General features: G+C 40.0%; 4 protein-coding genes across 9 annotated transcripts; 1 reads left to right on the top strand and 3 right to left on the bottom strand.

The window, feature by feature from the left end:
* Positions 1-1,077: 1,077 nt before the first annotated feature.
* LOC139197565 (uncharacterized) lies at positions 1,078-3,369 on the bottom strand. Of its 2 annotated transcripts, none has more exons than XM_070825252.1 (2): positions 3,146-3,369; positions 1,078-2,234 (listed from the first exon to the last, which is right to left on the bottom strand). In XM_070825252.1, exons 1-2 carry the CDS (start codon positions 3,261-3,263, stop codon positions 1,171-1,173), a joined length of 1,182 nt encoding a protein of 393 aa, XP_070681353.1. In that variant the 5' UTR covers positions 3,264-3,369; the 3' UTR covers positions 1,078-1,170. The 2 variants fall into 2 exon arrangements, with proteins under 2 accessions (XP_070681353.1, XP_070681354.1); XM_070825253.1 differs by lacking the exon at positions 3,146-3,369 and adding an exon at positions 2,316-2,449.
* A 33-nt stretch (positions 3,370-3,402) lies between these two features.
* On the top strand, positions 3,403-6,382 carry LOC103446928 (leucine aminopeptidase-like). The gene is made up of 4 exons (XM_008386084.4): positions 3,403-4,490; positions 4,918-5,151; positions 5,237-5,563; positions 5,899-6,382. The coding sequence occupies exons 1-4, from the start codon at positions 3,507-3,509 to the stop codon at positions 6,193-6,195; spliced, it is 1,842 nt and encodes a 613-aa protein (XP_008384306.1). The 5' UTR covers positions 3,403-3,506; the 3' UTR covers positions 6,196-6,382.
* Positions 6,383-6,440: 58 nt separating this feature from the next.
* Positions 6,441-8,592, bottom strand: LOC103446927 (serine/threonine-protein kinase ATG1t-like). Its single transcript, XM_008386083.4, has 8 exons — positions 8,180-8,592; positions 7,830-7,947; positions 7,668-7,726; positions 7,447-7,511; positions 7,232-7,325; positions 7,074-7,154; positions 6,884-6,995; positions 6,441-6,757 (listed from the first exon to the last, which is right to left on the bottom strand). The coding sequence occupies exons 1-8, from the start codon at positions 8,438-8,440 to the stop codon at positions 6,702-6,704; spliced, it is 846 nt and encodes a 281-aa protein (XP_008384305.1). The 5' UTR covers positions 8,441-8,592; the 3' UTR covers positions 6,441-6,701.
* Positions 8,593-12,734: 4,142 nt separating this feature from the next.
* LOC103446925 (mitochondrial hydrolase YKR070W-like) lies at positions 12,735-19,027 on the bottom strand. Of its 5 annotated transcripts, XR_530962.4 has the most exons (13): positions 18,799-19,027; positions 18,595-18,698; positions 18,327-18,362; positions 18,101-18,174; positions 17,925-17,965; positions 17,102-17,173; positions 16,777-16,978; positions 16,444-16,539; positions 15,987-16,054; positions 15,359-15,563; positions 15,187-15,270; positions 12,971-13,241; positions 12,735-12,895 (listed from the first exon to the last, which is right to left on the bottom strand). XR_530962.4 is itself a non-coding variant. In XM_008386079.4 (12 exons), the coding sequence occupies exons 1-12, from the start codon at positions 18,915-18,917 to the stop codon at positions 15,084-15,086; spliced, it is 1,170 nt and encodes a 389-aa protein (XP_008384301.1). In that variant the 5' UTR covers positions 18,918-19,027; the 3' UTR covers positions 14,974-15,083. The 5 variants fall into 5 exon arrangements, 4 of the variants coding, with proteins under 4 accessions (XP_008384301.1, XP_070681351.1, XP_070681349.1 ...); XM_008386079.4 differs by lacking the exons at positions 12,735-12,895; positions 12,971-13,241 and adding an exon at positions 14,974-15,152; XM_070825250.1 differs by lacking the exons at positions 12,735-12,895; positions 12,971-13,241 and adding an exon at positions 14,974-15,152 and having other exon boundaries at positions 17,925-17,993; positions 18,799-18,833.
* Position 19,028: the final 1 nt, after the last annotated feature.

Raw genomic sequence — 19,028 nt, 5'->3', positions numbered from 1 at the left:
TCCCCATGTAGAAACTGGCAATTTTGTTTTCATGAGCAGAGTGCGGGCTATTAATTGAAGCCGCTTGATAAATGCCTCTGCTAAACCATTTTGAGTATGGACATGAGGAACAGGGTGTTCAACATTAATGCCCAGTGCCATACAGTAATCATCAAAGGTTTGAGACGTAAATTCACCAGCGTTATCAAGTCGAATGGACTTAATGGGATGATCTGGGAACTGTGCTCGCAACTTAATTATCTGAGCAAGAAGTCTCGCAAAAGCTACATTTCGAGTAGACAATAGACAAACATGTGACCATCGGGTAGATGCATCAACCAAAACCATAAAATATCGAAATGGTCCACAAGTTGGTTGAATAGGTCCACAAATATCCCCTTGAATTCTTTGCAAAAATGATGGGGATTCATCATCAACCTTTAGTTGTGATGGTCTAATTACCAACTTCCCTTGGGAACAAGCCTTGCAAGGATTATCATTCGAGACATTAATGTGTTTGCTCAGTAATGGATGTCCATTAGAGTTGGTAATGATTCTACGCATCATGGTAGATCCTGGATGACCTAGACGGTCATGCCAAAGCATATAAACCCTTGAATCAATGAACTTCTGGTTCATGACAGTATATGCCTCAACTGTCTTTATGTATGTACAATACAATCCACTCGATAAACCATGCAACTTCTCCAATATACGCTTCTGGGTATCATTGGAGGTAATGCATAAATATTCCACATTTTCTACACTTTTCGTTTCAAGGTGGTATCCATTTAAACGTATGTCTTTAAAACTCAACAAATTTCGAATGGACTGAGTAGCATATAATGCATTCTTTATAGACAATATTGTTCCATTTGGTAACATAATCTGGGCTTTTCCTGAGCCTTCAATTACATCTGATGGTCCTGATATTGTTGTTACCTTTACTTTTGCAAGTACCAAATTCGAGAAATACTTTCGGTCTCGAAGTATTGAATGCGTGGTTGCGCTATCTGCAAGACAAAAGTCTCCGCCATTGATCTTGTTTTGAGAATAACCATAATTTTTATCCATGATCTCTGAGTAAAGAAAAAGCAGTTTATTTATACTGGAATACTACTTTTATTGAATTGAAAATGCGAGCATTAAACCATAGGTACAAATAACATGAGTACATTAAACATAAATAATTCAATCGGACCCATAAACTTCATTCCCTCTTTCATTAATAAAGTCTGTAGCATCCAGGTGGGTTGTGTTTAACTGTCCTGATAAATTGGTCACTGGATCAGGGGTTTCCATTGGTTTAGCCTGGTCAAGGAAATTGATCTCGACACCCTTTTCCTTGAAGGAGGCTTGATATAGTTCCACCAGATGCTTTGGGGTGCGACAAGTACGCGCCCAATGTCCGTTGCCACCACACCTATGGCAACCTCCTTCATGACTTCTAGGAGTGTTCACATGAGCTTTTCCTTTCTGGCGATTGGTATTTTTAAAGCTCGGGCCTGGATTATACCTTGGAACCTGGTTGTGAAACTGGACACCATGGTTCTTGCTTTTCCCTTTCCTCCGACCTTGCTTGTGGCCACGTCCTCGTTTGTAATTATTGCCACGAGAGGATATGGTATTCCTTTCAAGGGAAGCAACATTCACTTCTGGGAACGGTGCTGATCCAGTAGGTCGGGAATTATGGTTTTTCATGAGAAGCTCATTGTTCTGTTCAGCTACCAGGAGCACAGATATCAGCTGGTTGTATTCAGTAAAGCCTCGCACTCTATACTGTTGTTGCAGTACCATGTTAGAGGCGTGGAATGTGCTGAAAGTCTTTTCCAATAACATCTCCTCAGTGATAGTATCCCCACAGAGTTTCATCTGAGAGGTAATTCTGAACAACGCCGAATTGTACTCAGCCACTGATTTGAAATCCTGGATCCTCAGGTGTGTCCAGTCATAGCGAGCTTTTGGAAGAATCACTGTTGTCTGGTGATTGTATCTGCTTCTCAAGGCATTCCAAAGGGCTAGCGGATCTTCAACCGTTAAGTACTCGCTTTTTAGTGCCTCATCAAGATGACGGCGAATAAAAATCATGGCCTTTGCCCGATCTTGAGAGGATGAGCTGCTTTCTTCCTTGATGGTATCTCCAAGATTTGCTGCTTCCAGATGGATCTTGGTATCCAGTACCCATGTAAGGTAATTCTTTCCAGTAATGTCCAGGGCAGCAAAATCAAGCTTTGCCAAGTTTGCCATTTTCTTTTCTGAAAGAAAAATGAGGTGTGTAAGAACTTGCAATAATATGTGTACTGGAGAAATATATTGTTAGAACTTCTGGTTCTTACAAATTTTTGATCTTCAGGCCAAAATGATAAGTACTCGAAACTTCAGGCTCGAGATTTACACAATTAATGAGAATGGCAATTGTACCGCACCATTCTCATCGAAATAAGTATAGGATGGGTGATTATTCCGCACTACTTTAAACAGCAGGAAAATTTAAATATGTAGAGCAAGGTGGACGATTATACCGCACCACCTAAAATTGCGATAAAATTAAATATGCAAAGCAGGGTGGACGATTATACCGCACCACCTAAAATTGCGATAAAATTAAATATGCAAAGCAGGGTGGACGATTATACCGCACCACCTAAAATTGCGATAAAATTAAATATGTAAAGCAGGGTGGGTGATTATTTCACACCACCTAAAATTGCGATAAAATTAAATATGTAAAGCAGGGTGAGTGATTATTTCACACCACCTAAAATTGCGATAAAATTAAATAACGGGAAAATTTAAATATGCAGGATAGAGCGGGCGATTATACCGCTCCACTTAAAATTTGCAGTAAAATTAGATCTGCAGTCCAAGATAGGCGATAGAACCGCACAATCTTGGATTGCATAAATAATCAGTGGGTTAGTAGTCAATATCTACACCAAACAAGAAATCAAAGATATAAGTGACTGTTAGTTGGAGAACTAGAAGTAAACATGGTGCAAACAGTTCTTCGCGAGGGTATACCTAGCAATTGAGAGAGAGGAAGAAGAAGAACAGTAAAAACCTTAAAGGAAACATTTTTTTTTCTTTCGGTGAAAGGAAATGAGAAATTATTAGAGAGTCGTGCTGATAACGTGTTATAAATAGGCAAAATTTATAGAGAGATAACCTTTACTCGGTGAAGGAACGAAGCAGTTGCAGAGTAATATACCGACACAAGCTGTTGCAGAGGAAGTAATGTATATTATTGCTATTAGATATATTTCTCTTTTCTTTCTTCTTCTCATTCACTAATCTTTGCACAATTGAAGTGCTCTATTTATAGAGCTACTTCTATAGAAAATTACAAAACATTACTATTTAGCTTATGAGTATATAGTATACACATGTGATACTTCATTATACACATTACTATACACATGTGGGCAAACATACCCATTATTTACAACAGAAAAATAGTTATTGCTCTCTCTCTCTCTCTAAATTCAGCATTTGTCCGTTTCCACGCCCTAAACCCAAAACATTACTCAATGGCGCCCATCGACCCTCACTCGTTCACGGATTCGACTCACCCACTCGCCACCCACATTTCCCTCTCCTTCTTCTTCGACTTCCCCTCCTCCACCATCCACGCCTCCGCCCTCCTCACCCTCCCCGCTCCGTACTCCGGCCCACTTTCCCTCGACGTCCGTGCCCTCACCATCCACTCCGTCATCGACCCCCAAAACCCCTCCGATCCTATCTCTTACGTCATCTCCCCTCCTGACCCAGTCAAGGGCTGCCACCTCTCCTTCACCCTCTCCAACGCCTCCTCCGTCTTGATCCTCTACTCCACCTCCCCCTCCTCCTCCGCCCTCCAGTGGCTCTCCCCTCCCCAGACCTTCAACAAACGGCTGCCGTTTGTCTACACCCAATGCCAGGCCATCCACGCGCGCTCGGTCTTCCCCTGCCAGGACACTCCCGCTGCGCGTGTGCTGTACGCGGCCAAGCTCAATGTCCCCCGCCAGCTCTCCGCCGTCATGTCCGCGCGTCACGTGGACCGCCGCGACCCAATCCCCGGTGAGGGGTCGGCGCTGATCTCTGGCGACGCCTTATGGTGCGCCGACGACAGGGTCGTCGAGGAGTTCGTGATGGAGCAGCCAATCCCGCCGTACCTGTTCGCGTTCGCCGTCGGTGAGCTAGGGTACCGGGAGGTGGGCCCGAGAACTAGGGTTTACTCTGAGGCGGTGCCGGCGGTGCTTGAATCTGCGGCGACGGAGTTTGCGAGCACCGAGGACATGATCAGGCAAGGGGAGGCCTTGTTTGGGCCGTACGAGTGGGAAAGGTTCGATCTCTTGGTGCTGCCGCCGAGCTTTCCGTACGGTGGAATGGAGAATCCGAGAATGACGTTCTTGACGCCGACGGTGCTCAAGGGCGACTCCAGCGGCGCGCAGGTGGTGGCGCACGAACTGGCTCATAGCTGGACTGGGAACTTGATCACCAACAAGACTAATGAGCATTTTTGGTTGAATGAGGTACCAAAATTTACATTCATACAATTCGTTTGGTGGCATTAACTTTTCAGTTCCTGATTATCAATTGGTTCAGATTCTTGTTTTTTGGTCGAAAATTTCAATAGATAGATGCTGTTTGTTTTTGCCTATTTGATTGGTGCTAAGTTCAAAATTGATCAATTTTGTAATCTTGAGATGCTTGTTTTCTTCATTTGACGTAATACTATCTGCCTACAGTGCATTTGAGGCCAGTTTTTAGTTTTGTCTTGTTAAAACCGCAATGTGTGAATCCTTGACGGAGTATTGCCGTATAGGGTTAGGAGAATGTGAAGAATGAATGTCTTACTGATTACGAGCTTCCGGTTGTAGTTGATTATGTTGATCTATGTTATGCGCATACTGTTCTTGGAAACGAGATCAGGGTGTTAATCTTTACTTATTGCTACAGGGTTTCACGACGTATGCTGAGAGGAGAATTGTTGAGGCTGTGCAAGGTGAGGACAGAGCTGCATTGAACATTGGAATTGGCTGGCGGGGTTTGAATAAGGAAATGGAGAGGTTCAAGGATAACTTGGAGGTCACAAAGCTGAAAACCAACCAGGAAGGAGTTGATCCAGATGATGTGTATTCTGAAGTTCCATATGAAAAGGGTTTCCAGTTTCTGTGGCGCATTGAACGTCAGGTATGTTGAAATTGTAACATCTTTTGTTTCTTGGTATTGACCTGTAAAGACGATCTGATTGGCACTTGATTTTTAAAATATAAAGGTTGGAAGGCCTGCATTTGATGAGTTTCTGAAGAAATACATTGCCACCTTCAAGTTCCAATCAATTGATACCGATACATTTCTCGACTTTCTGAAAGCAAACCTACCTGGAATAGAGAAAGAGGTTGACTTAGTGTTGTGGACTGAGGGCACTGGTATCCCTCCTGATGCGTATGAACCGGTTTCTAACATATATGCAAAGATTGTGTCCATGGCAAATGAATTTAAGTTTGGTAGGATGCCAGGGGCGGATGAAGTTGCTGACTGGAGAGGGCAGGAGTGGGAACTCTACTTGGAGAACCTCCCCAAGTCTATTGAACCTTCACAGGTACTGTTGTGTTTCTTCTCTTCTAAGATTTTCATATTACCATGATTTTATAGCGGGCTTCAACACACTTTTTGTAGTTACTTTCTTAGTTTGTTTAAGCTCTGCAATGCTGTGGCAATTCCTAGGTAATCATACTGAGCTTAGTAAGTTTCGCGTTTTCGTGTTCTTTCTGCATTGAAAAGTTAAATTTAAGTACAGATCTTGTTTTCTCAGAACCGAAGATGTTATAATTGTCAATTATTAGAACTCATTTCTGAGTCAGCTTCAGTTCCCATTTTACCGTCGAATATCACCAAACTTTTCATGTTGTCTCATCATGATTTATGTATTTGCAGATTGTAGAGTTGAACTCGCGCTTCAGGCTGTCAGAATCGAGAGATTATGACGTGAAGGTGACATTTCTCCTGCTGGCCATTGCTTCCAAGTGCAAAGACTACTTCGGCGAGGTGGAAAGAACTTTGAAGGAAGTGGGGAGGAAGAAGTACCTTGTCCCCCTCTACAGTGCTCTTGTGGAAGGCAATGGAAAGGAAGAAGAGAAGATTTTGGCGAAACAGGTGTTTGCAGCCGCTCGCGAGACTTATCACCCTATAGCTCAGAGCGTTATCGAGACAATTTTTAACAAGCATTGCTGAAATGGTGTGAGAATGTAGATTACACATGAACACAAAATTCGGAAGCTAATCCTTGATGCCGTTATTGGCTATATGCTAATCTCTGAGATCTGTAGGCTAGACCTGATTTCGTTGAACACACGCATCCTTCTTGATGCTTTTGCTGATATGAATGATCTCGTAAATAAGTAGCTCCTTTTATATCGCATTTGCTGATGCCTGATGATATTTTATGTCTGCGTAAATTCGAAAACACACAGGAACGCTATGCCTGCAAACTCAATTTTACTTGATGCATAACAGGAACGAGAATAACACTTACAACTTCTACGCTCATAGTTACAACCAAAACAATTACCTTAAACAGCGAAATTCCACAACGGAGCTTGGAATCTTGACATTTCTGTTCAACACCTCTTCTAACGCAATTTATCGGTTTGGGAATCATACACAACAGTAAAATCACTTTATGTACAGAGTGCTACAACATTTGTGTTCCTGTAAATGTTTTCGCATCTCGATTCTTCTCAAAAACCTTGAAAAAACCTGTGCGAATAGAATTCGCTGAAGGACAGGCGCTTAACTGCAATAGCGCATCAAATACATCAGAGAATAGCTAAACGTAATGCATAGCCAGTTTGGAACACATACAGAGTCAGGATGCGATCGAGAAAGGACGTATGAAACTGAGGAAGGTAAAACGCCAAACCTGGATTTCGAGACAACAGTTTTGAACACATATCGACGGAGTCAGGATGCAGTCTAGAAAGGATGACTTGGTCAAAAGGAAGGTATGTGGATGACTTGATGGTCTTAAGCACCTGGAAAGTAAAATTTATCAACGATCTGGGCAAGTGTGACTAAAGGGACCTTTTACAATGAAAAGCAGAAGTTAGTACCTGAACATTAGTCCTACCAGGGAAAGGAGGGCGACCATTGAGAAGCTCGAAAAGAATTACACCAATACTCCACATGTCAACCTATGAACTGAACCCGTCAATTTTGACTCATCGTGATTGAAAGGGGAAAATGGCACCAGTTATAGACAAGACCGTACCTTCCCGTCATATCTTTCAAACTGAAGAACTTCAGGCGCCATGTACAATGGGGATCCACAAACTGTCTCGGCATAATCACCTGGATGTAAACTTCTGTACAATGTAGAAAAGAAAAGGTAATAAGGGATGAAACTACCACAGTTGGTTGCTTTGAATCATACTAAACGGGTTAGCGGATGAATTTCCACATAAGGATCTCTCTGCTAGAGTTTACCTCGAGAGACCGAAATCAGCTACCTTTAGCACCACATCATCTTGAGTGCCAGAGAGTAGAATGTTCTAGTACAACAAAATCACAATGTAGGCAATTTTTGAACAAACCAATTCACTACTAAAGATTTGGATGCGAGCGAAAAAATCAACAGAATCGAGTTCAAAAAATACGAATATGAAACTGCATTTTGTTCCCATCTTTCAGTAGACTCTTGTTTTTACCTCTGGTTTCAAGTCTCTATGAATGATGTGGTGCGAATGTAGTATTTCCAACGCCGCCCCTGCAAGCATAACAAGAAATTGATTAGATTTTCAGACCGGAGAATCGAAGCGCTGTGGATCCCCATTACAAATTCACAGGGAACAATGCGAATAAGAAGCTACCGAGCTGCTGCATAAATCTCTTGGCAATATGTTCTTCAACTCTTCCGTGACGCCGAATATACGCAGCCAAATTTCCCCCATCACAGAATTCCAACACCATGAATACACAACCTTCATCCTGCAATAAAGACATAAGCTCAACTTCGTGCAACCAAATTAAACAGTACTTGTAAGTTGCGGTTAACTGCACTTGCAGACAAATTAACGTATCCACAACCAAACCGACCGCATATTGACAAGTGTAAGTTCGCAATATCAATAATATCAACAATATCGACAACATATATATTTGATAGCATGTCCGCGTCAAAATAAGTGCAGTTAACCGTGACGCAGAAAAACTTGAAAACCTGGAAAGAATTGAGGAGGCGGATGATGTTGGGGTGGTTAACGGAGGACAGGAAATTGATCTCGTAATCCAAGCAATTCTTGAGGTGGCGGTTGAGGCGCGAGAGGTGGACCTGCTTGAGAGCCACCACCTGGCCACTTTGGCGGTGCACGGCTTTTGACACGGTGGAAAAAGAGCCCCGTCCCACCTCTGAAATAACAATGTAGTCTCCTTCTCCTTCTCCGTCTTCAGCTGTCTTGAGTCCCTTGCTTTCAGGTTCCATGGATTCTTCGAGCTGAGCTCTCAAGTAACAATTGACAACATGTTATTGCGGTTTTTCTTTTGGGTGGGGGTTGGTCGAAGGTTCCGGACCTCCTAGTGCTTAAATTGTATTAGGAGCAGGAGGGGTGAAAAATGGAATTGGATCCTCTCCTGCCGAAAGGCTCGGGATCCTTTTGACCCATTAACCCAATAACACATATCATTGGATTTTGATCCAACGACTGTAAATAAGAAATTCATCTACAAGTTATAATAATTGTAGCCGTAGGATCAAAATCCAACAGGCCGTGGGTTAGGAAGATCTCAAGCCTTTGCTCAGGAGAGAATCCAATTCCGTGAAAAATAACCTACAAGTCATTTTGGTGTTTACGTAAGCAAAAAATTGGCCGACCGAGTGGTATGTTAGAAAAGGAAAAGGATCTGTTGCCAGATCATTTTCTTGGAGATTCCGTGATCGTGACCGTTCATGATCATGATCATGATCACAGGATCTCCGAGATCCCTAGGAAAAGAATCCGGCAAGGATCATTTTCTGTTAGAAAATTATGGTTAATTTAATAGTTTGACGAGCGGATGGATCAATCGCGTAACAATTTATAAATTTCAGGGTCATTTTTGCCAACTGAAGGATGGCCAGATGGCTCGTTTTAGCCATCTGGCTCTCCAAGATATTAATATTTTAATGAACAGTGCAAGGCCATATTCCTTAGGCCATCTCCAACCGAATGGTTCAGTGGCCAGAAAATTGCCCGAAAACCGTCTCTAACCGAAGGCTAGACCAGAGGGCTCGTGGGCCCCACAGAATCTGAAAGGGCCAAAGGGCTAGCCGGCTGGCCCATTCCAGCCAGCCAACCAACCCCAGGCTGGCCCAAATTTTTTATTAAAGTTGTCGGATATAACCGACAGGAATAAAAGCAATAGTGTCGATTATAACCGACACAAATAATAGGCAAAATTTTGAATACAACAGCTAGCTGACTGCAGCTAGCTGTTGTATATATTTTTTTTAATGAATTTAAACCTTTTTTTCTTCATATAAATACCTAAGTCATTCCTACACCATTTCTCACATAATTTTCATCATTCCATACTATCTCACTTCATTCTATTTCAATTCTTCACATTATATTTTCTTACCTCTTCCAATAATATTTCCTTCATTTTTTTCAATAATTTTCAAATGGGCTCATTTGCAATGAAAGGTAAGGCTTGGACCCGAAAAGAAGATGAAGCTCTCTGCAAGGCTTATAGATGAGTCTTGGAAGATAGTGTGAGGGAGATTTGTCAAACAAGTGAAGGTGTTTGGACTTGTGTGTGAAAAAAATACTTAGAGTACTACGAAGGCACCATTCCACTGAATACCCGAAACCATGAGAGTTGTTCTTCAAAATGGAAGAAGCATCTTCATCCAAGTTTGAATAAATGGCATCAAGCACTGTTAGCATCCGCAAGTAGACATGAAAGTGGCACCAATTAATACGACGAAGTTAGTGTTTTCACAGTTTATTTTAAATGTTTAATTATATTACATTTAATTTCATTAATTAATTTCCTTTAATTTTTGTAATTCTATTTTCTAGGTACGCTAAGCGGAGGAATTGTATATGGAGGGCAGCTCAAAACCCTTTTAGTTTCACGGTTGTTGGGAAATTTGTAAAGCGTGGGTGTTATTTGAAGATCCACCTCAACATAGAGCTCCTATGTCGGTGTTCAGAACTGCATCCTTAGCTACAAATATGGATGAAGATGGATCCCCTACCATTCAACAAACAAGGGTAGAAAATCCGGTTTTCGGGTGAATGTTCCATACCTAGGGCTATGGGATGAAATAAGGAGCAAAGGTTGAAGGAAAAGGGCAAGACAAATGATAATTATGCCACCCAACAGGAAGTGGCGGCTTCATTGCGATTAATGGAGGAGCAAACTGCCATTGAGGCAGAAGAAAGGAACTGTAGGCATGAAGAACGGGCCAAACAAATACAAGAAGAGATGGCTGATAAGAATATGGAAATGAACATTTCGAATTACACTCCAATGAGTAAGGCCTATTTTGATAAAAAAAAATTGAAATTATGACTCGGCGGCAGTTGTTTACCTCTGACTATACTCCTACAATGGTGGATGATGAAGATGATGTTGATTATGGATATTAAATTTAAGTTGTTGTAGTTTTTAAATTTAAGTTAGTGTTGTTTTTAAATTTAATTTGTCGTTTTTAAATTTAAGTTGTAGTTTTTAAATTTAATTTGTCATTTTTAAATTTAAGTTGTTGTTTTTAAATTTAAGTTATTGTAGTTTTTAAATTTAAATAATAAATTATGTTTGGCCATTTGGCCCTATGACCCTCGGTTGGAGATAGAGGCAAATATGACCTTGTACTGTTCATTAAAATATTAATTTCTTGGAGGCCCATAGGGCTAAAACGAGCCATCTGGCCAGCCTTCGGTTACCATCTCCAACTGAAGGCCAAAGGGCCATTGGGCTCGTTTTAGCTCTGTCACAAAAAACCGTCTCCAATCGAGGGTCAAAGGGTCATAGGACTAAATATAATTTATTATTTAAATTTAAAAACTACAACAACTTAGATTTAAAAACAACAACTACTTAAATTTAAAAACTACAACTTATATTTAAAAACTATAACTTAAATTTAAAAACTACAAATTAAATTTAAAAACTACAAATTAAATTCATAAAAAAAATAATTTTGGCCCAAAAAAAAAAAATGAATCCAACGGTAACTAGTCATTGTGTTTCAAATTTTGGCCTACTATTCCTGTCGGATATAACCGATAGGAATAAGTACAATGCTGTTGGATATAATCGATAGGAATAATGAAAATTTTAGCCCGGCCCGAGGCTGCCTGGCTGGATTAGGCCAGTTGGTTGGCCCTTTGGCCTTTTTTTTCATGTGGGGCCCATGAGCTATTTGGACTAGCCCTCAGTTGGAGACGGTTTTCAGACTATTTTCGACCATCTGGCCTTCTGGACCGTTCGGTTAGAGATAACCTTAATTTCTTGGACGGCTAGAGTGATCGTTTTAGCCATCTGGCCCTCTAAGAAATTAATATTTTAATGAATAATGCATAACCATATTTCTTACCATCTCCAACTGAGAGCCAAACATAGTCATGTGAGAAAAAATTGTCTATAACCGAGGGTCATATGGCCAAACATAGTTTATTATTTAAATTTAAAAACTACAACAATTTAAATTTAAAAACTACAACTTAAATTTAAAAACTACAAATAGCTATATGACAAAAAACCTTCTCCAACTGAGGGCCAAAGGGCCATAAGGCCAAACATAATTTATTATTTAAATTTAAAACCTACAACAGCTTAAATTTAAAATCTACAACTTATATTTAAAAACTACAACTAAAACTTAAAAACTACAACAACTTAAATTTAAAGTCTATAATCAACATCATCTTTATCATCCGCCATTGTAGGAATATAGTCGGAGGTAAACAATTACCGCCGGGTCATAATATCTCTCTTTATCCTATCAAAAGAGGCTTTACTCATTGAAATGTAATCCGAAGTGTTCCTTTGCACATTCATATCATCCATCTCTTCTTGTATTTGTTTGACTCGTTTTTCATGACTACAATTCATTTTTTCCACGGCAAAGGCATTTTGCTTTGCTATCTTCCGAGACCCATCTATAAGCCCTGCAGAGAGCTTCATCTTCTTTTTCGGGTCCAATTTCTACATTTCATTGCAGATGAGGCCATTTGAAAATTATTGAAAAAATTGAAGGAAAGATTATTGGAAGAGGTAAGAAAATATAAGAATTGAAATGGTGAAGGAATGACTTAGGTATTTATAGGAAAAAAAAGAGATTTTTTTTAAAAAAAATTTGGCCGAAAAAAATAAATTCAAATCCAACAGTAACTGACGTCAGCTAGCTGCTGCATATGAATGTATAGCCCGGCTCAGGGCCGGCTGGCTGGTTGGGTTGGGCCATCTGGTTGGCCCTTTGACCCTTTTTTGTCTCGTGGGGCCCACGAGCCCTTTGGCCTAACTCTTGGTTGGAGACGATTTTCGACCCTCTGACCCACTGGACCATTCGGTTGGAGATGGCCTAATATTTTAATGAACAATGCATGACCATATTTCTTACCATCTCCAACTGAGGGCCAAAGATAACTCTGTGACAAAAAATCATCTCCAACCGATGGCCAAACATAATTTATTATTTAAATTTAAAAATACAACAACTTAAATTTAAAAACTACAACTAAATTTTAAAAACTACAAATAAAATTTAAAAACTATAACAACTTAAATTTAAAAACTACAACTTATATTTAAAAACTACAACTTAAGTTTAAAAACTACAACAACTTAAATTTAAAGTCCATAATCAACATCATCTTCATCATCCGCTATTGTAGGAGTATAGTCGGAGGTAAACAACTGCCGCCGGGTCATAATTTCCCTCATTTTCCTATTAAAGGAAATTAATTTATGAAATTAAATGTAATATAATTAAATATTTAAAATAAATTGTGAAAACACTTACTTCGTCGTAGTAATTATCGCCACCTTCATGTCTACTTGCGGCTGCTAACAGTGCTTGATGCCATTTATTCAAACTTGATGAAGATATTTCTTCCATCTTGAAGAACAACTCTCGTGGTTTCGGGTATTCGGTGGAGTGGTGCCTTCGTATAACTCATAGTATTTTTTGGACACACGAGTCCAAACACCTTTACTTGTTTGAGAAGTCCCCCTCACATTATCTTTCGAGACCCATCTATAAGCCTTGCAAAGAGCTTCATCTTCTTCCCTACCTTCCATTACAGATGAGGCCATTTGAAAATTATTGAAAAAATTGAAGGAAAGATTATTGGAATAGGTAAGAAAATATGAGAATTGAAATGGTGAAAATTATGTGACAAATAGTGTAGGAATGACTTTGGTATTTATAGGAAAAAAACATTTGGCAAAAAAAAAAAACAAATTCAACTCCAACGGTAACTACCGTTAGCTAGCCTTCGTGTTTGAAATTGTGACTCGGCCCGGGGCTGGCTGGGTTGGGCTAGCCGGTCGGGCCTTTAGCCATTTTTTGTCTTGTGGGGTCCACAAGTCCTTTGACCTAGCCCTCGGTTGGACACGGTTTTTGGGCTATTTTCGATCCTCTGACAATCTGGACCCTTCAGTTGGAGATGGCCTTAGGAGAGCATGACTCTTTGGTTAAAAGGTAAATTTTATTACCAACAAAGTAAATGTACACAAGTAGAGGTTTTTTTTTTGTCAAACAATATATTTTGTTAAATTAGATGTTAGATTAGCTACTAACGAGTTTCAAGTCCACACCATCATATAAGGCCATCTCCAACCGATGGCTGGCCAGAGGGCTCGTTTTAACCCTCTAACCCTCCAAGATTCTCTAAGATATTAATATTTTAATGAACAGTACATGGCCATATTTGCTTCTGTCTCCAACCGAGGGCCAGAAGGTCAGATGACTCGTTTTAGCCCTGTTACAAAAAACCGTCTCCAACCGAGGGCCAAAGGGTCATAGGGCCAAACATAATTTATTATTTAAATTATTGAAAAAATATTGAAGGAAGTTATTGAAAAATTGAAAGAAATATTGCAGATGAAGGAAATATTGAAAAATATATTGAAGGAAATATTGAAAAATATGTTGAAGGAAATATTGCAGATGAAGTGAAATTGAAAGAGCTTCACCATATTTATAGAAGTAAAAAAAGGTTTAAATTCAAAAAAAAAAAAAATTGAATACAACGGCTAGCAGTCAGCTAGCCGTTGTATTCAAATTTTTTCAAACTATATGTGTCAGTTATAACCGACACTAATACTAATTAATAAATATCCCAGTAGCCGTTAACTTTAATTCATTATATTCTATACTATTCCTGTCGGTTTTAACCGACTGGAAATCCAACACTTCAAAAAAAAAATTGGCCAGCCCGGGGCTGGCTGGCTGGCTGGAAGTGGCAAGCCCTCCAGCCCTCCAACCCTCCCCGATTCTGTGGGGCCCTCCCAGATTCCAGAGCCCTTTGGCCTAGTCCTCGGTTGGAGACGGTTTTCGGGCTATTTTCGACCCTCTGGACCCTTCGGTTGAAGATGGCCTAAGAACCCAACTCCTTTCTATTATTGTGGTAAATGGCAAGTGGCGTGCACCAGTGGAGGTTAAATTACAAGATAAGTACAATATAAAGAAAGGACCTTCAAAACAAAACAAAACATGGCTCAAAATAGAAAGAAAACAGAGCATAAAAGCAAAAACACAAACCCTAGCAGCTTGCAATCCCCGCTGCCGCTGTAGATCCACCAAAACAGGAGAGATAACAATATTTCTTTTTAAGCTACAGACCAAATTGTCACAAGCTCTAAACCAGGAGGATGCAAAAGTGTAATTAGTCCTTAATATTCTCAACAGGAATTTGTTGTAAACACACGAAAATGTGTCATGCTGTTTCACTTTTTTTTTTTTTTTTTTTTTTTCACTCGAGCGGAATTCATGATGACATTTTTAGGGTGCAAGTGACTAACTCCCGTAATTATTTGTTGTATTTATTAGATTCGAGCAAATTAGGTTTCTTTTCTTCAGGAAACACTTGTATTCAACATTCTTGTAGTAAAAGCAAGTGCGCTTATGAGCATTAACAACCTACAGAAGTTCCTTCCCTCTTCAGAATGTAGTCCACTGCCTCTTGTACAGTATCTACAACCTACAGAAGGAACAAAAGCGAAGGAACTTCTTACCAGGTCTGCCGGAAACTCAGCATGATTATCTTCCCCCTTGAAAACGCCAGTCCTCGTCAAAATAGAAAACCAAGGATGTCCAGCCTGAGAATCAGGTGCGATGAGTTGTCAATGCACATTCAAATCATTTAACGGTAAAATCTTGTCACCACAAGAAACAAGACAAACAAACCTGCCGAGCACCTTTGACATCAACTGAAGGGTTGTCGCCGATCATATAAAGGGTTTTGAAAGCATGTGACGGAGAGTCTCCAGCAGTTGTAATATCATTATCACAATGAGATGGTTGAAGCTGTGCCAACAGAGTTTCAGTGTTCTTAAATACAAACGGATTTGGCTTCCCAAAAGATACATATTCCAGAGCATCATGGTGAATTCTGCAGCAAAGCCAAACAAAAATCATATTACTACATAGTAGATATCCAGAATAACTCACGAGTAGTTAAAATGTGCATAAGCATGCTTTTTTATACAAGTAGTTCAAGATTTTAAAATCATATTTCAGTTGTGCTTAGTTTCCCAAAACAAATCAATTATCTCTGCTAAACTTTCTTCAATCATCATCAATTTTGATCTTGTATGCATCTCGCACTTGGGGGTGACTACATTTTGTAAACTCTCTCAGTGGATGAACGATTACCGGGCTTCTCAAAAGGGATCAAAGAAGCAATGCTAAGATATCGTATTGGCCATTTATGGGCTCATGTAGTTACAACCAAAGACCGTTGACTAAATATTCGATCAGATGTGCATGACTGAAAAGGTACACCAATTAAGCGTGACAAAACAGCCAGTCTCACCGGTTGAAGATGCTTTCTAGTGCAATTCTGAAGGCACCCATTCCAAGTCGCTCAGAAGGAAATGCAGCCTGTATGTAGGCAGATTATCAGTACAATCCTAATCATCATGTGAAACTTCAAGTTGAGAAAAAAGTAAGTTCGTGATGAAAATAAGAGTGAATGAATTCTACTCTTCCAAAGGTGAGGGAATGGAGCAAATCAACCAAATAGAACCCTTTTATTAGACATGAGGATTCATTAAAAATGTTCATGGGAATAGTCAAGGTTCAATGGGCTTCAGCAAGAGGATGACATACTCAAGAAAAAATAATGGGACAATAGTTAAATAAGGGTTTCCTCTTTCAGTTTATTCTAACGATAAATGGGTCAACGGTGAACCAAACAAATCTCAGGTTGTTTCTATATCTCCATATTCACGGTCCAGCATCTTTAGAGAGGGAAAATCATACTGACCAACCTGATACTCAAGATCATCTGCGGCAAAATATAGAGGTGGTTGATGCCCATTCTCTTGTCCAGGAAGCCCTCCAGATCTTAGAATGTCACAGAGAACCTAAACCAATTCATGAACCAGCTCAGAGCTTTTGCAGGAACACAAATGATCGAGGCCTTCTGGAATAACATGACGGTATTGCAGCTCCCAAAACTTTACTTTCTAGTTCATAATAAGCATGCAAAATTTGGCAATTTATGTGGGAAATGAAACTGCTATGCCAAAAGAAGCTATAATTTGAGATCCTAACGCACAATGATTCCTTAATACTGCATTGTAAGCAGCGAAATGAAGTACCTGAATATCCCTACCCCAATCCACAGGATCGCTGACAACAAAAGCTGCACTAACCCTGTCAGAATAAACATCATATCTCGGCACAGACTCCTTGTGTTGGCTACTACAATCCGATGTCTGCTTAGTTCTCCACATCTTATATTGGGATACGGGATCAATATTCTCGAAGTGCGATGCATACTCATCTAATGAGAGAACCTTTCTGCCACCCAATATAAATTTAGCTATCTGTTACTTATACAAAATCTAGCAACAGAAGGTATGGAATTCAAAACCAGAAGATGCTACAATTAAGAACGGACATACACTGTAAGGTAAAACTTACTTGAAACCATACTCAGACATTACAAGAGCCGGTTCCCCTTTTCCCAGAGCAACAATGAGTTCATTTTCATATCTGAATAAAAAGGATAAAATAGACATAACATAAGAAGATGAAAACAGGTCAATACATTGTTATTCTCTGAACCATAAACAAAGTCATGGCCCTAGTATGTACACAGGAAAACTTGAATTTCTTATTATAACAAAATGAGGAGTAAGGCTCCGTGAAGAGATAGATGCTCTTAAAGGGTGGATGTATAGAACGTTTCAACGAGATAGTGCTTTTTCAACTCTCTCAAAATGGATATCCAAGTACTAAACAGAGGTATGCGATAGGAAAGGATATGACTATTTGACACGGAGGGACAATTTCACCTATGGGAACAAGCTGAGTGAGCATTACTCAGGAGTTTCATCTTTTGGAGTCGCCGATGGAAAAAGAGTTAGCTATTAGCTTCGATGAGATTTATCTCCAAATTTGGCTATTATTCAGTACCAGCATAAGCAAAATTCGGGAACTTCCAAACCAAAGAATTTCAATTTGGCAGACACGAAATCTCCCCCAAATTTTGTATTCGTCTAAGTTGTCTACCCACTTTCGATCGCTCTAGCTCATCCAACATGTAAAGTAAGAACGATTTCTGTGGCCTTGGTTGCATGATATTTCCTACGATATAACACTGTTACTCAAAGATAGCACAGAAACAAGGAGACCATTGATCAGACTAAGATTTATGCCTAGAAAGATGAAGAAGTGTATGACACATTGAGATTGAATTAAAAAAATCTCTGTAGAAAAAGATTCATGTGAAGCTGATTTATACCTCGTCAACAAATTTTTAAAAGGTGTGTGACCCTGGACAACCTGCACCACCATAACACAGAAAAGAGAGCTATGCCACAGGTTCCATCAGTCAAATTACAGTCACAGAAAATGGGAGACAACACAACGTCGTCCTTATGCTCATAATAATCAAAGAATTAGATCTCAGAATATTACCTGAGAAGGCAGGATGTTAACTCCCAAAATTTCAGTTAACTCAGTTGCTCGTCTTGATTCAGGGACGCCACCTCCTGTTCCAACGAAAACCATTACTCAACCAAATGCAATTCGAACAAAAATCCAATGCAATGACAATGGGGGCAGATACACTTTCCATAGAAATTTATCATGTATACTGTTTCTTCGCAATGCTACACGAAAACAAACCGCTTAGGTGTCTTACCGTTGGTCAAAAACACAAAAGGAACCTTCAAAGTACCTACAAAGAAGCAATAGTTTTATTAAGCTAGTGAGACCATCCTTTCTTTACAATCTAAACTACGAGAAGCGGGATTCAAACTTGCTGCCATGTCCGCTCTAGCCAATGTAGCTGCTACCAAACGAACGGCCACAATAATACAAAACCAAAATTCTCTATTTTTATTTCATATTTCTAAAAAATAAACGAAATTTCTGAATTTAGAGGGAGAAAGATGAAGTTTTTAGTGCACCTGAGTGTCCGTACAGTTTCCTCAAAGCTCGAGGCGACCCTCCCACCGGAGCCCGGCCGCGGAGAATGACCCCGTCGATGTCGAACGCAATCCCAAACGAAGACCTGAAATGCAATCAAACACATGTTTTCAACTATTTTCTATTCCTTTCCTACAGTTTCTCGGCAGCCAAACAGAGGATTTGGATCATTGAATTGGACCAACCGTTCGGGCCGGGATTGTTGATAATTGGACTGAAAGTAGGGACGAAATTGGAAGAAAAATGGTGCTCTGTTTTTGCTCTGAGGAATCCGGAAGACCGCGCGGTATCGCATCGGCGTCATCTCTCCCTCTCTAAGATTTGCTCCGTGCGCTCCGTGGCTAACAGTTTAACGGTAAACGGTCTCGCTTAGGCGCGTAGTACGCAATTGTGATTAGAATTTTCTCCAGAAGAT

The sequence above is a fragment of the Malus domestica genome, chromosome 07 (genome assembly GCF_042453785.1).
Source record: "Malus domestica chromosome 07, GDT2T_hap1".
NCBI lineage: Eukaryota > Viridiplantae > Streptophyta > Magnoliopsida > Rosales > Rosaceae > Malus > Malus domestica.
The sequence above is the reverse complement of the archived record's forward strand: the minus strand, read 5'-3'. Positions and strand labels throughout refer to the sequence as shown.

What these genes read in the sequence shown, in the direction of transcription:
- LOC139197565 (XM_070825252.1), bottom strand. Translation starts at nt 3,263, where the DNA reads ATGAGAAGAAGAAAGAAAAGAGAAATATATCTAATAGCAATAATATAC. An exon ending in CGTTCCTTCACCGAGTAAAG is followed by an intron (nt 2,235 to 3,145) that starts GTTATCTCTCTA and finishes TTTTTCTTTCAG; the next exon opens with AAAAGAAAATGGCAAACTTG.
- LOC103446928 (XM_008386084.4), top strand. Translation starts at nt 3,507, where the DNA reads ATGGCGCCCATCGACCCTCACTCGTTCACGGATTCGACTCACCCACTC. An exon ending in AGCATTTTTGGTTGAATGAG is followed by an intron (nt 4,491 to 4,917) that starts GTACCAAAATTT and finishes TTATTGCTACAG; the next exon opens with GGTTTCACGACGTATGCTGA. An exon ending in TGTGGCGCATTGAACGTCAG is followed by an intron (nt 5,152 to 5,236) that starts GTATGTTGAAAT and finishes TAAAATATAAAG; the next exon opens with GTTGGAAGGCCTGCATTTGA.
- LOC103446927 (XM_008386083.4), bottom strand. Translation starts at nt 8,440, where the DNA reads ATGGAACCTGAAAGCAAGGGACTCAAGACAGCTGAAGACGGAGAAGGA. An exon ending in GCCTCCTCAATTCTTTCCAG is followed by an intron (nt 7,948 to 8,179) that starts GTTTTCAAGTTT and finishes TCTTTATTGCAG; the next exon opens with GATGAAGGTTGTGTATTCAT. An exon ending in GCTGATTTCGGTCTCTCGAG is followed by an intron (nt 7,326 to 7,446) that starts GTAAACTCTAGC and finishes TACATTGTACAG; the next exon opens with AAGTTTACATCCAGGTGATT.
- LOC103446925 (XM_008386079.4), bottom strand. Translation starts at nt 18,917, where the DNA reads ATGACGCCGATGCGATACCGCGCGGTCTTCCGGATTCCTCAGAGCAAA. An exon ending in TTTAAAAATTTGTTGACGAG is followed by an intron (nt 17,174 to 17,924) that starts GTATAAATCAGC and finishes CTTTTTATTCAG; the next exon opens with ATATGAAAATGAACTCATTG. An exon ending in CTAGAAAGCATCTTCAACCG is followed by an intron (nt 15,564 to 15,986) that starts GTGAGACTGGCT and finishes GCTTTGCTGCAG; the next exon opens with AATTCACCATGATGCTCTGG.